Below are 14,536 nucleotides of genomic sequence, written 5' to 3'. Positions count from 1 at the left end.
TGAAAAGTGATATTTTGAGTGACACATTTTAAATACAGTAACTATAAATAAAATAAACCACTCAAATAATTTATTGCCACGAAATTTTGCCTTTAATTTCAATCAATGAAAGTGGCTTGCTCAAAATTTAATGCAAATAAACATTTTTTTGGTTTCATTTTTATTATTATTTTTTTTTGGTTTCATTTTTATTATTATTTTTTTTAATGCTACAAACGGTAGCCAACGTGGAAGCGATATGAAGGTAGGTGTATTTTATTGCTGTGTCGTATTTATTTATTTCACAAACCAATAATTTCATAAAACTTAATTGCAATTAAAATCTTTAAATGCGGTGTTGAAAAGTGATATTTTAAGTGACACATTTTAAATACAGTAACTATAAATAAAATAAAACACTCAAATAATTTATTGACACGCAATTTTACCTTTAATTTCAATGAATGAAAGTGGCTTGCTCAAAATTTAATGCAAATAAACATTTTTTTTGGTTTCATTTTTATTATTATTTTTTTTAATGCTACAAACGGTAGCCAACGTGGAAGCGATATGAAGGTAGGTGTATTTTATTGCTGTGTCGTATTTATTTATTTCACAAACCAATAATTTCATAAAACTTAATTGCAATTAAAATCTTTAAATGCGGTATTGAAAAGTGATATTTTGAGTGACACATTTTAAATACAGTAACTATAAATAAAATAAACCACTCAAATAATTTATTGCCACGAAATTTTGCCTTTAATTTCAATGAATGAAAGTGGCTTGCTCAAAATTTAATGCAAATAAACATTTTTTTTGGTTTCATTTTTATTATTATTTTTTTTTAATGCTACAAACGGTAGCCAACGTGGAAGCGATATGAAGGTAGGTGTATTTTATTGCTGTGTCGTATTTATTTATTTCACAAACCAATAATTTCATAAAACTTAATTGCAATTAAAATCTTTAAATGCGGTGTTGAAAAGTGATATTTTAAGTGACACATTTTAAATACAGTAACTATAAATAAAATAAACCACTCAAATAATTTATTGCCACGAAATTTTGCCTTTAATTTCAATGAATGAAAGTGGCTTGCTCAAAATTTAATGCAAATAAACATTTTTTTTGGTTTCATTTTTATTATTATTTTTTTTTGGTTTCATTTTTATTATTATTTTTTTTAATGCTACAAACGGTAGCCAACGTGGAAGCGATATGAAGGTAGGTGTATTTTATTGCTGTGTCGTATTTATTTATTTTACAAACCAATAATTTCATAAAACTTAATTGCAATTAAAATCTTTAAATGCGGTGTTGAAAAGTGATATTTTGAGTGACACATTTTAAATACAGTAACTATAAATAAAATAAAACACTCAAATAATTTATTGACACGCAATTTTACCTTTAATTTCAATGAATGAAAGTGGCTTGCTCAAAATTTAATGCAAATAAACATTTTTTTTGGTTTCATTTTTATTATTATTTTTTTTTTGGTTTCATTTTTATTATTATTTTTTTTAATGCTACAAACGGTAGCCAACGTGGAAGCGATATGAAGGTAGGTGTATTTTATTGCTGTGTCGTATTTATTTATTTCACAAACCAATAATTTCATAAAACTTAATTGCAATTAAAATCTTTAAATGCGGTATTGAAAAGTGATATTTTGAGTGACACATTTTAAATACAGTAACTATAAATAAAATAAACCACTCAAATAATTTATTGCCACGAAATTTTGTCTTTAATTTCAATGAATGAAAGTGGCTTGCTCAAAATTTAATGCAAATAAACATTTTATTTTGGTTTCATTTTTATTATTATTTTTTTTAATGCTACAAACAGTAGCCAACGCAGAAGCCATATGAAGGTAGGTGCATTTTTTTGCGTTTTATCTTGTGATGTGTTGATTTAATAGCTTGTGTGCCATATATTATACCGTATTGTGTATTCTTTATTCTGTATAATATTTATTAAAGTCGCTTGTTGTAACTTTCCTACAAATTAATTTTTTTGTTGGTTGTGTTTTTAATTTATTTTTTATGTTTTGCTACAAATGGTAGCAGATGCAGTATAAAGGTAAGAGCATTTATTTAACACCAAGTAAAAAAGCTTTGATTTTTGTGTACTATTTTTTCATTTCACAAACCAATAATTCCTTTATTCCCTTCATTTGAAATAATCATTGTTTACCACATCCTTATATCCATTTTTCCTGGCAAGAATGCTCTAAACTTCCACGTGGTTCTTGCCGGACAAATTAGTTATTGACTAATTTGACCAATTAGAACAATCCTTAAATATAACATTGTTGATTGTTTTTTACAGCCGTAAAATTATGTCGCTTGTTGTATTTTTCATGCAAATAAAGATTTTTTATTGGTGTTGTTTTTAATTTTTTTTAATGCTACAAACGGTAGCCAACGTGGAAGCGATATGAAGATAGGTGTATTTTATTGCTGTGTCGTATTTATTTATTTCACAAACCAATAATTTCATAAAACTTAATTGCAATTAAAATCTTTAAATGCGGTGTTGAAAAGTGATATTTTGAGTGACACATTTTAAATACAGTAACTATAAATAAAATAAAACACTCAAATAATTTATTGACACGCAATTTTACCTTTAATTTCAATGGATGAAAGTGGCTTGCTCAAAATTTAATGCAAATAAACATTTTTTTTGGTTTCATTTTTATTATTATGTTTTTTTTTGGTTTCATTTTTATTATTATTTTTTTTAATGCTACAAACGGTAGCCAACGTGGAAGCGATATGAAGGTAGGTGTATTTTATTGCTGTGTCGTATTTATTTATTTCACAAACTAATAATTTCATAAAACTCAAATTTGTGAAATTTGTGACGTTTGTGAAATTTTTACTTGTCAGCCGCGCATCGGCACCACGTTTTTCTTCAATAATCTGAAATTTTAAATCCGCCAATAGGATTTCTTTTTCCTGTAAAACACTAAGGCCATCTATCCGCATCATCAGTAAAACCTAATTCAGTGAGGGCTCGATTTGGCTATATCAGTTCGGGATGCCTGCTTATATGGTAGCGCTCAGCTCCGTTTGCGTGTGCGTCATCTGACATTTCTGTCACTACGTTTACATAGCAGGGGCATAGCGGTGACAAACTATCAAATATTTTTTGAGGTTACGAAGTGTTTAAATTATGAGTTGTTACAAAAAATACAGATTCACAAAACAAGAACTAATAAACGCACAATCAAAAACCTAACGAAACGCAAATCACAAAACACAATAAACGAACAGAAAATACTTGCGATTAACACCGATAACACTTTCGACAACCATGCGACGACGACTATAATTTACTGTCAATGTCAGGTCTGACAAATTCCTGACACTTGACGGTGTTGTCGAAGTGCACATGTAAATTAATGTTCAAGGATACCACCCTTAGATAGCCCTTAGCTGTTTAAATTTGCATTATTTTTTTATAGCTTTGTGTTGGTAATGAAAAAATGAAATTGATGACGCACACGCAAATCGAGCTGACCGCCACTATAGTACCACAGTGACTAGAGGAAGCTTAACAAATTTACTTTGTTTTTTGCTGTTTTTTAAAAATGAAAAATCAATAATCTTATGATTTTAAAATATAAAGTTTGAAAAGTTAAAAAATATAATGAAAGAACTCACGAATGAGCATAGACCACCGGTACAGCCCCATAAATGGCCATAGTGGAGTCAACTTCATACTCATAAACATCCAAATTATACAATCGATGGGGGTCAAGCCCCCCAGAACCCGTGCTCCTCAAAGCCAGCTTATCTGCACGTTCAGGCAGTCCATAGATCCTCAAAGCTCCAGGAAAAGTGACATCAACACCCACTGCTTCAGGCCCCCTAGGTTTGGAATCATGATGCGACTTGAAATCTTCTTCCCAAGCACCGGAGTCCTCTTCTCTTTCACTAAAATATCACAATAAATTGACTACTTCTACTGAAAAAAGAAAAGGCAACCCCTGGTGTTTAGTCCTGAGATGTTCTATTTTGAACAACCCCTTCCCATTGATAACAGCCACAAGGACGTCATTTTTGAAAAACTCGACCTTAATGGGATTTGCTGTAACGACGGCTTTGTTATCGCCTGAACGTACCGTTACTTTGTCTTTTGTGCGCTCTAAAACTTCCAGTTTAAAAATTATTTTCGCTGGATTATGAATTATTTAATTGGGAGTTGTTCAAATTACTTGGCCACTTGTGGCTCGCCATTAAGTGCCCCTTGGACTTGATACCGTGGATGCAAAGGCTTGACTTCATCAATAAACACCCTGAATATATTTCCAGCAAGAGAAGTCAAAGTGAATCTAAAGTCAGCCCGTGCTTCCACATTTTTCAAATCAGCCTCTATCGAGTTACCAGAGACGTGTAGAGTGTCTAAATTTAAAACGTAAAAAATCGATCCAGGTTTAAAATTTCTCAAGCGCCTAAAAAATTGCTTACATAACGAAACAGCCAGATTGCTGAAGTGGGTGTAGAAACATACCTGCAAAAACTACTATGTTCGCATGTCTTAAAAAGGCTCTTATCAACTGCTAAAGTTGTGGCGAGTATTAATAAAATAAAGGAACCGTACCTACAAAATACATGGCATGAGCCGGGTTACAAAAACTAAGAACAAATTACTTGAATACGTAAAATTTATACCTGAAGACATTGCTACAGGATAAATCTACTTAATATAAATTACTTAAGGGTTTAAAGTAAATGTTTAAGCCTTAAAATTAGTAATTTTTAAAAACTCACTTGAAATTTGACGCCATGGTGGCTATGATGATTAACTCGTCGTAAGAGCAATAAACCTAATAATTTTTTCTCATCTACACAGTGATTTAAGTACCAAGACCAAAATTAAAGTAATTTTTTAATTAACAAAAACAAATGTGACCAAACAGTCAACAAAAATGCTATTTCTCGTATCAGAGTGATGCAATACAAAACACAAATTAAAAATAATTCTTCATTAATTAATAATCATAATTTATTAAATTCGAATATCATTATTTCGATGGTCGGCTGTATCTTTCGTTCATATTTGATCATAAGACCTGACGTTGTCAATTCCGATTGGTTGGCGTATTTTGGCACCAAAATATGTGTTTCAAATTTATTGGTCGCGGATATTTTTTTTTTGGAAATTATGATAATGCTAACAGTCACTTACTAATAAATTAAACAGATAGCAAAGATAGTGGGACAATAAACTCACTAATGGATTAATATTTAACAATCGGAGGTAATAACATGACGTAACCTCATTTATAGTAAAGGTTAGGTAGCAAAAAGTCGTGTTTAGTGCACATTTCGTTGGTTTTTGTACGAAAATAATGGCCTGGAGGTCGCGTCTTACCACTTTACTCCGATTCGTAACCAAATCACCTGTTGTCAAAGCCCAAACAATAAAAAAATTTGGGGACACCTCACAAGTGATAACAGCACGACATTTTCACAGTTCTTGGCTAAACCACAGTATAAATAAAGTTCAAAATGAAACAGAAGATGAATCATCCACTTCCACACCCCTTGCAAAGCTCGAGGGAAAATTAATGTTGGGTTTTACGTGTAAAGTGTGTAGTGCTCGGAACACAAAATTCATAAGCAAGGTGGCTTACCAGAAAGGTGTCGTTATCGTGAAATGCTCCGGTTGCAACAACAACCATTTGATTGCTGATAATTTAAACTGGTTCACTGATTTAAATGGTAAAAGGAATATAGAAGAAATCTTGGCGGAAAAGGGAGAGTCGGTTCAGAAAGTAAACATGGATGGGTGTTTGGAAGCCCTGGAGGCTTCACATAATAAAAAAACTTAAGTAAAATTCAATTTTATTGTAATTTTTGTAAATACAAGTTGAAACAATAAGTTTATTAGTTATTCTTATAAAACATTAGTCTTGTATCAATTTACGGCGTGATTCGTTTGGGGTCACGCGGGAACATGCAAGTCTTCCTGATGTTATCCAACCCCAAATAAAGCATCACCACGCGTTCCAAGCCGATGCCGCCCCCAGCGTGGGGCGGACACCCGTACTTGAAAGCATCAATGTACGAAGCAATTTTCTTTAAATCTGAAATAAAAACACATAAAACATCTGCTGGTCAAAGTGGCTATGACTTTGAAATTAAGTTGGCAACATTAGCTCAATTTGGCACGTCACAAGTTGCCAACTCATTTCAACAAAAAATGAAATAGTACCAATTCCATGATGTTTGGCCCGTTCGGTCAACAACTGCGGATCGTGAATCCTCTGAGCCCCGCTCAGGATCTCCTCACCCCTCATAAACATATCGTACGAATTTGAGGACCTGGGTGTCTCTGGGTCCGGCATGGTGTAGAACGGCCTCACAGCCAATGGATACTTGTCCAAGATGTAAAAATCGGTGTCGTATTTGGCTTTCACCAGCCGCCCTAGCAACTTTTCAGCAGGTGTACTCAAATCCTCTTCGGGCCCCACTTCAACCCCGGCTTCCCCCAAAAGTCTGCGCCCTTCGTCAAAGTGTAAAACTAGGGGAGGGTCCAAGAAAGTAAAAGGCTCGACTGAGAATTGTTGACCGATTATCTGAATTTCAGTCTGGTATTGGTCACGCAGTCCTTTGAAAATTTCAGTGAACGAATTCCCAATCAAAAGCATCACTTCGTGATAGTGATAGTTGAAGGCCATTTCTAAGTCAAGGCCTGTGAATTCGGTCAAGTGGCGGTGGGTGTTGGAGTCCTCAGCGCGGAAAACGGCCCCAATCGTAAAAACCTTATCGAAATCGGCCGCTATTGCCATTTGTTTGTACAGTTGCGGACTTTGAGCCAAATATGCCGACCCTACACAAGGTTATTAATAATACGAGTGCAAAAACATAAGCTTAAGTTCGAGGGCTGTCGTTATGCAACGAGCGTACGCGAGTGTTATTCAATTTTTTTTGTTGGAACATCAGTTTAAATGACGTTGCTATGGGAAGCGTGTTTTAAAATAGTAAAAACACGTTGCTATTGGAAACGTGTTTTAAAATAGTTTTTATAATCTAGGATTCAGATATTAAAAGAAGGTTTAAAATGTTACCAACAAAAAAAAATTATTAACATCAGGGCTCAAGTCTCGGGGTTAGAAGGTGTGCAAACCTTTGAAATAACTGACTGTGAAGACATTGGCGCCGCCTTCAGACGCGGCAGGAATTATTTTCGGCGTGTGAATCTCCGTAAATCCTTTCCTTGTTAAAACTTCTCTGAAAAGGCGGCAAACGCCGGCCTCTAGCCTGAAAATCGCCTGATTGGTCGGTGTGCGTAAATCTAGGACCCGGTTGTCCAATCTAGTGTCTTGGTTGACCCGAATATTGAGCCCTTCTGCCTCCTAAATCGTGTGAATATTTTAATGTTTTTTACGACAAAATTAAAGTAATTACGTCGCCCTTTTCCGGCCTGCTTGCATCCTCAATCTGTAAAGGCAGTTGGGGGGCTGAGGCCGAGACAACCCAAATTTGCGACGCCAACAATTCCACGTCTTGCTGGGAACAGGCAGCGATTGGAGTCGGAACTTGCACTACTTTGGCCTCCACATCAATGATGCTTTCTTTCGTGATGCTAACAATTTTTTCAGTAATTTACCGATACATTATTAAACAACTTACTTGCTTGCAAACTTGACCATAGATTTCGAAACTGTCTCAGAGACATTCAGAAGTAACTGGACGGTAAACTCCCTTTGTCTGAGGACGATAAAACACTGCTTTCCCCTGGCACGGACAGTGTGAAGCCTAGCCCTCACCCAAACATCATTACCGGCAAGAGATTTATTTAACTCTTTGACATAAATAAATTTGCGGTCCTTATTAGTGTTAGTGCTATCGGACCGGATTAACGGCAAATTCCCATATTTTCCAACAGATACATCATCTATAAATAGCGCGCTCCAATTATTGCACAACACAACAGGAAAAAATAATTACTTTCATCAGCAACAACAGACTGTGACTGTCCACTGGCGGCTTTGTGTTCAGCTTTTTTTGCCGCTTTTTCGGCCTTTTTGGCCTCTTTCTTGGCTGCCTTTTTACTATCAGCCTTTTCAGTGTTTTCGACCGGCTTGGTTTCGCCCATTTTTGCTATCAAACAAATTGATATAACCTAACTTTTTAAGAAAAAGCCAATTTCACATGTATGTAAAATAGTATAAAAAATACTGATAATGTAAACTGAGATTACGAAAACTTGTACACTCTTTTTCAAACAAAATAATACGATTTAGCCAATACCTTTGAAAAGAACACTCCTAGAGCACTTCTCTCACGTGTCAAACTTGACAACCATCTGACAATTACATCATGTTGGCAGCGATTTTTCAACTAAATTTTTAATATCGGTGAAGATAGCACCAAAAATGATGAACATTACAGTCGACCAGACAATCGCTGCGCGCATGGACATTGCCGTCTCGAACTCGTTTTTACAGTCGAAGGCCCTATCAAAGGGCTTAATCTCCTGCAAAAATAAAGAAAATTGCAAGATATAAAGTAGGGGAAAAAAATAAGGTTTGCAAAATAGAGAAACTTTATAAAAATTAAAAAAAATCGTTAAGGTCCCAAGGGGTGTTTGTCCGAACATGATTTTTTTACAGTCGAAGGCCCTATTGAAGGGCTTAATCTCCTGCAAAAATAAAAAATTGCAGGATATAAAGTTTGTGAAAAAAATCAGTTTGCATTGTTTAAATATAGAAATAAAAAATGCAGAAATTAAGTGCAGTTAATTTGTAATACAAGTGTGATATGCAAGTCAGTGTAACAGGTTATTGATGTTTTTATAATAATTTACGATTATTTTGAAAATTTTCTTGGTATGAACGGCTTTAGAAAACGTGATTGGGGGAAATGGTGCGCGCAGCAATTGTCTGGTCGACTGTAATATTCACCACTTTTGGTGCTGTGTTCTCCGACATGATTTTGTAGTGGATTTTGTGTTGTTCTATTGGTCATGGTCATAAAAGTCAGTCAACTGTCAAAAAGAACGGTGCTAAAAATCATAAATTAGTGATTTATTGCGAAACGTATTGTTTTTTGTGAAAAGTGAGCACAAAAACAGTTACACTCTTATCACAATTGTGCAATAAAGCCCCCAGAAGTGTAAAAATATGGATGTTGAGACTGGTAAATATGTCGCTTTATTTACACAAGTTTACGGTTTTTATCCGAAATCCACAACCTTTTCTAGAAGGAACAGATGCTAAAGAACCATCTTCGCCAGCTTTGAGCAACTGCTCGCGTTCCCGTTCGAGATCCGTGGAAAAAAATGTATCAAATGGCGTCTCGTCTCCAGCTCATTCCACAGGATCTGGATCCCGTAAATCCGCATCCAGGTCGCGATCCAGATCACGTTCCCCGCAAATGAACGGAGACACTTCTCGTAACTCCAAATCCAGGTCCAGAAGCGGCTCTCCAGCTGGACGCCAATCCAGATCAAGATCCAGGTCTGGCAGCGCACGCTCTGGCTCCAGATCCCCCTCAGGATCACCGAGGCGATCACGATCACGATCCGCGAGTCAAGGATCACGCAAAGCAGCTTCACGATCAAAATCCCGCTCCAGATCCAGATCAGGAACCCCCGCACAACGTAATTCCAGATCTAGATCGCCCTCAGGCTCCAGAAAAGGGTCGCGTTCGAGGTCACGCTCGGGTTCGGCCAAATCGGTTGGCTCTCGAAAATCACGCTCACGTTCAGGTTCCGCAAAATCGGTGCATTCTCGAAAATCGCGCTCACGTTCAGGTTCTGCGAAGTCAGCTGGTTCTAGAAGGTCGCGCTCTAGGTCAGGTTCTGCCAAGTCCGTGGGTTCCGCCAAATCCGGTGGTTCCAGAAGGTCGCGCTCTAGATCTGGTTCCGCCAAATCCGGTGGTTCCAGAAGGTCGCGCTCTAGATCTGGCTCCGCGAAATCTGGCGGTTCCAGAAGGTCGCGCTCTAGATCTGGTTCCGCGAAATCTGGCGGTTCCAGAAGGTCGCGTTCAAGGTCGGGATCCGCCAAATCCGCGGGCTCCAGAAAGTCGCGTTCAAGATCAGGTTCTGCGCGATCTAACAAGTCAGGATCACGATCACGTTCAAGATCCAGGTCCAGGTCGGGTTCGAGATCCGGGTCCGCGAGATCACGGTCTGGTTCTAGAAGATCGAGGTCCGGATCGGCACGCTCTAGATCCGGTTCCAGATCACGGTCTAGGTCTGGATCCAGGCGTTCGAGGTCTGGCTCCAGATCGCGGTCGCGTTCTGCGTCTGGATCGCGCAAATCGCGTTCGAGGTCAAGGTCCAGATCCGGATCCGCGAAATCACGGTCAAGGTCGCGTTCCGGTTCGTATTCCGGAAACGAGGGAGGAGTTGGTCGGAAACGACGTTTGGTTTCCGACTCGGAGGACGAAGGTGAAGGGCCACCGAAGGCCAAAAGGGCGGTAGTTAGTGATGATGAGGGTGGGGAACCTTCAGAAGAGAAAAAGATCGGGGGGGAACCAGAAGAAGCTGGAAATGAAGTGGTTCCGGATGTGTCTGAAGATTCCGATGATGAGGACAGACCCACACAGTAAGATTTTTATTGTTATTGTAATTTTATTACTCTCCCATTCATTTCATTATTTCATACCAAGTAATTAGATTTCAAAATGATTATTATAGTTGTTAATAATATGAGTTCGCAAACACAAGCTTAAAGTTCGAGGGCTGTCGTTATGCAACGAGCTGATGCGAGTGTTCGCTAAGTGTTTTTCAAAAAAAAAATTGTTGGAATATTTTTATTTAAATCACGTTGCCTTCGGAAATAGTGTTTATAATCTAGGATTGACATATTAAAAAGTAGACTTAAAATGTTATTAACTGAAAAAAATATTAATTTAAATAAAATCCTTTTTAAAACTCATATTAGCACTTTCCACACTTTTTATAAGCTCTAAAGTGGCCAAATGTCTCCGAATTCTTATCATCAATATCTTAGTCAAATATGACAAATTATCGGTATTTTCATTAATTTTGAAATCACTTTCTGCCAAATTATGTAGATAACAGAGTAAATTAAGTGTTTATAAAATTCTCAGGTGACATCAGAGTGGTATAATTTATTTATTTGGTAACAAATATACTTTTTTAGAGCATTTTTTTAACATAAAACTAATGGACTGAATTTCATTGTGGTGATAAACTTTGGATACCTAATATGCATTTGAAAACAAGTAATCTGAGATAAAATATACATATAATTTCATATTAATAATGCTCATACATATTTTTGTGAGTCATATTAAGTTTGGAATTTTTAGCGAATCAAATGACGGCTTATCCGACTTTGAGGTAATGTTACAACGGAAGCGAGAAGAGCAGTCTAAGAAACGGAAACGGAAAGACATAGACATCATTAACGACAACGACGACATAATCGCACAATTATTAGCCGACATGAGAAATGCAGCTGAAGTAAGCCTATCTTAATCAATTTTAAAATGCTAAAATTAATTAACCGTAGGACGACCGAAGACTGAACCAACTAAGCCAACCCGCCACTAAAAAAATCGCCATGTTAAGCAAGGTCATGTCGCAGCTAAAGAAACACGACTTGCAATTGGCTTTCATCGAACATAACGTCCTCAGCGTGTTGACTGACTGGTTGGCCCCAATGCCCGACCGTTCGCTACCCTCGCTGCAAGTACGAGAGGCAATACTAAAACTCCTAGCAGACGTAAGTTGCCCCAATCTCGCATAAACCCCTAAAACCCCCTATTTAGTTCCCGAAAGTCGATCAGTCCACTCGCAAACACTCCGGAATCGGCAAAGCCGTCATGTATCTCTATAAGCACCCGAAGGAGACGAAAGAGAACAAGGAGCGAGCCGGCAAGTTAATCAGCGAGTGGGTGCGACCCATTTTCAATCTTTCGGCCGACTTTAAAGCAATGACTCGTGAGGAGCGCCTTCAGAGAGACCTGGAGCAGATTCCGAAGCGTGGGCGGAACGAGCAACAGTCGTCCTCCGAGCGGAAGGAGTTGACGAAAGCGTTGAATTCGGAGGGAAAGTGAGTTTGTGGGTTTGGTTGTTTGCAGGTTTAAAGGAGTGTTTTAGGCCTCTGAGGCCGGGAGAAAAGGGGTGGGTTGCACGGGCCAGAGTTCCTATGCCTTCCAATAAAGATTATCTCGTGCGGCCTAAGTGGACATCGGAGGTGGACATCAGTAGGGTATGTCACGTTTGGTTTACTGGTGATTTGTGGATTAATTTTGCTGATTGCAGTCGTCGAAGAAACAAATGAATAGGTTTGAGAAGCATTACAAGAACTTCCTGGACGGCAAACGATTGAAACAACCAAGAAGAGCAGTAGAAATATCGATTGAAGGGCGAAATATGGCGTTGTAAAGGTTTATAGCCAAGCGATTACTTAATTGTGTTTGAATTAAGTACAGTTTTAAGTTATTTGATACCCGTCTTATGTGATGAAGTTTTAGTTCTATTATGTTAGGTAAATGATTCTACTTATCTCTTTCTTTTTACACATACGATTTAAACGAAGTTTGCTTGTGTTCCCGATTGAGATTCTTTATAATGTTATTGAACCGCTTTTATCTGTATGAAGTATTAAATAAATTTTTATAGAGAAACAAGTGTTTTACTTTTGAGAACATTCATTAATTCGTGTTATGTTGCTTTTGAACAAAAAGTTCGTGAAGCTCGTCCTTCACCCGCCTTTTTGCCATTTTCCACTTAATATAAACAAAGTGTGCGCTATTTCCGCCACCCCTGAAACATTAATTCAGCCGGCAGTCCATCAAAATGTGAAAAAAGTGTGTATTACTTTGCGGTGAAGGCATTGAATTAATTCTGTTAATGCGTTATTGGCAGCGTATTTTATTTTGATATATGGATATCTGTCATGACAGGATAGGTTGGTTATAAAATGAGTTGAACATGAAGTGCAGCTTTTCATAGAGTTATTGGATTTTGAAACATAATTAACCATCGACCGGGCCCTACCTTATTCATTACTTACTTTAATCCGCCTAGATTAGCACTGTTTTTGAGGGTGGGATTAGGCGATCATGTCAAGGTTTCTAAAATCGGATGTTAAAAAGTAATTCGCCAACTGCCTAATCTCGTCATAACTGCCGCACACTCCCTTCGTAATAAAGTCTGGTTTTTCAGCGATGAAAAAACCCTATTAAAATAGATAAAGCCATTGACATGGGAGACATATGGGATATTGTGTAAAACTCGTTGCAAAATTTATTATTCGGTCCTTGAATTCCTAATATCTTGCTTAATTGGAACGGTTCAAAAGTACCATCCGCTCCATTCTATTACAAAATTTACAAAGAAAATACAACACAGCACTTAATAAAATCCGAACAATATTTGTGGATCGATGTAGCGGCTTGTACTTTAATTGACTCGAAATTACCTCCGCTTTAATGGAGGTCTTTTTTTAGAAACCGACGTTTGGAATCCTTCAAATCCCGGATGAATTTTACACTGTAGTTAATTGCTTTTAAAGGATGTCTGTTGTCGGATTATCTAATTACATGCGCACCTAAATACCTTAATAATAAGCAGAAATTCTCAAAAAAAAATTAATGTATCGTAAAATAACATCTCTATTTAGTCCAAGCAGTTTTTAATAATCATCTATCACTACTAGTAAAGGCCCTTCTGAACACTTTGTTTTTTAAACAAATTTTTTGGCCAACGATTTGGCTAGTTTACTAGCTACCCAGCTCTAGTTAAGACCCAATATTGTAGAAAACATAGACAGTAAAATCAGTACCAGAGATACTAAGGCCCGGTTTATGGAAAGCTCTGTTAAAATTTAGTTCATTGGTAAACGTTAACAATGCGAATGGACCAACCAGATTGCTTCAATTTGATCACGTGATCAGTTAATCACGCATTTAATTTCGGATTAAATTAATGACGCTTCTATAAACCGGTCCTACAACTACAAGAACTTTTAAATAGAATAGAAACAAAATAATTTGATTTTATTTATGAGACAACAGAGTTATTCTAGGAAACTTTGATACACTACCGTTTGGATATTAATACTTGTTCTGGTTAATTATTATTTAATAATGAATCCTTTAAAAACTAGATATAATTAATAATCCTTTTTTATTGTTACTAGGTAATTATACATCTTATGTAAATGGAAAACTTAATTTCTCTAAAATAAATCAAGTTTTTGAAATTATTCCTGATGAAGAATTTAAGTTAATTAAAAAGTGACATTTATTTCGATCACAAATATACCTGGTGAAGAGCAAAGAAATTCACAAAAAAAATTTTTCATTATCAAGCAGTTAGTTATTGCTTTTAAATTTTGAAAAGCCCTTTTTTAAAGAATCGATCTATTGGGTACCATTTTTTGAGAGCGTTTTCATGCTCTCTGCTAGAAATTCTCCAAATATTTGAATAAATATACTTTAAAATTTAAAAAACAAGCCCATTTAGTACAAAATTAAAAGCAGAGAAAAATCGCATATAATTCTATTTATTAATAAATATAGTTTTTATAGCAATTTCATAGACAGAGTGT

General features: G+C 36.4%; 3 protein-coding genes across 4 annotated transcripts in view; 1 reads left to right on the top strand and 2 right to left on the bottom strand.

The window, feature by feature from the left end:
- Positions 1-4,913, bottom strand: part of LOC657250 (neutral alpha-glucosidase AB) — a 51,220-nt gene extending 46,307 nt beyond the window's left edge. For both annotated transcript variants that reach the window (XR_010336336.1, XM_064359897.1), the window contains exons 1-5: positions 4,767-4,913; positions 4,507-4,596; positions 4,213-4,447; positions 3,981-4,156; positions 3,657-3,929 (exon numbers count right to left, since the gene is read on the bottom strand). Coding sequence is in view for 1 of the 2 variants with exons in the window: in XM_064359897.1 (XP_064215967.1) it covers positions 3,657-3,929; positions 3,981-4,156; positions 4,213-4,447; positions 4,507-4,596; positions 4,767-4,783 (791 nt within the window). In the remaining variant the exon portion in view is untranslated. The remainder of the gene's footprint in view (positions 1-3,656; positions 3,930-3,980; positions 4,157-4,212; positions 4,448-4,506; positions 4,597-4,766) is intronic.
- A 918-nt stretch (positions 4,914-5,831) lies between these two features.
- Positions 5,832-8,393, bottom strand: AspRS (Aspartyl-tRNA synthetase). The gene is made up of 7 exons (XM_963864.5): positions 8,256-8,393; positions 7,953-8,105; positions 7,635-7,899; positions 7,410-7,587; positions 7,129-7,357; positions 6,214-6,831; positions 5,832-6,085 (listed from the first exon to the last, which is right to left on the bottom strand). Exons 2-7 carry the CDS (start codon positions 8,098-8,100, stop codon positions 5,922-5,924), a joined length of 1,602 nt encoding a protein of 533 aa, XP_968957.1. The 5' UTR covers positions 8,101-8,105; positions 8,256-8,393; the 3' UTR covers positions 5,832-5,921.
- Positions 8,394-8,950: 557 nt separating this feature from the next.
- LOC657478 (uncharacterized protein) lies at positions 8,951-12,611 on the top strand. Its single transcript, XM_963936.5, has 7 exons — positions 8,951-9,143; positions 9,208-10,555; positions 11,286-11,439; positions 11,489-11,701; positions 11,748-12,031; positions 12,079-12,190; positions 12,244-12,611. Exons 1-7 carry the CDS (start codon positions 9,128-9,130, stop codon positions 12,364-12,366), a joined length of 2,250 nt encoding a protein of 749 aa, XP_969029.3. The 5' UTR covers positions 8,951-9,127; the 3' UTR covers positions 12,367-12,611.
- Positions 12,612-14,536: the final 1,925 nt, after the last annotated feature.

Source organism: Tribolium castaneum, chromosome 1 (assembly GCF_031307605.1).
Source record: "Tribolium castaneum strain GA2 chromosome 1, icTriCast1.1, whole genome shotgun sequence".
NCBI lineage: Eukaryota > Metazoa > Arthropoda > Insecta > Coleoptera > Tenebrionidae > Tribolium > Tribolium castaneum.
Note: the sequence above shows the minus strand (reverse complement) of the source record. Positions and strands in the feature narration are given on the sequence as shown.

Coding starts and splice junctions, on each gene's coding strand:
- AspRS (XM_963864.5), bottom strand. CDS start 8,100: ATGGGCGAAACCAAGCCGGTCGAAAACACTGAAAAGGCTGATAGTAAA. Junction 7,900..7,952: donor GTCTGTTGTTGCTGATGAAA/GTAATTATTTTT, acceptor CGCTATTTATAG/ATGATGTATCTGTTGGAAAA. Junction 7,358..7,409: donor GCAGGCCGGAAAAGGGCGAC/GTAATTACTTTA, acceptor CACACGATTTAG/GAGGCAGAAGGGCTCAATAT.
- LOC657478 (XM_963936.5), top strand. Junction 12,032..12,078: donor GCGTTGAATTCGGAGGGAAA/GTGAGTTTGTGG, acceptor GGAGTGTTTTAG/GCCTCTGAGGCCGGGAGAAA. Junction 12,191..12,243: donor CGGAGGTGGACATCAGTAGG/GTATGTCACGTT, acceptor TGCTGATTGCAG/TCGTCGAAGAAACAAATGAA.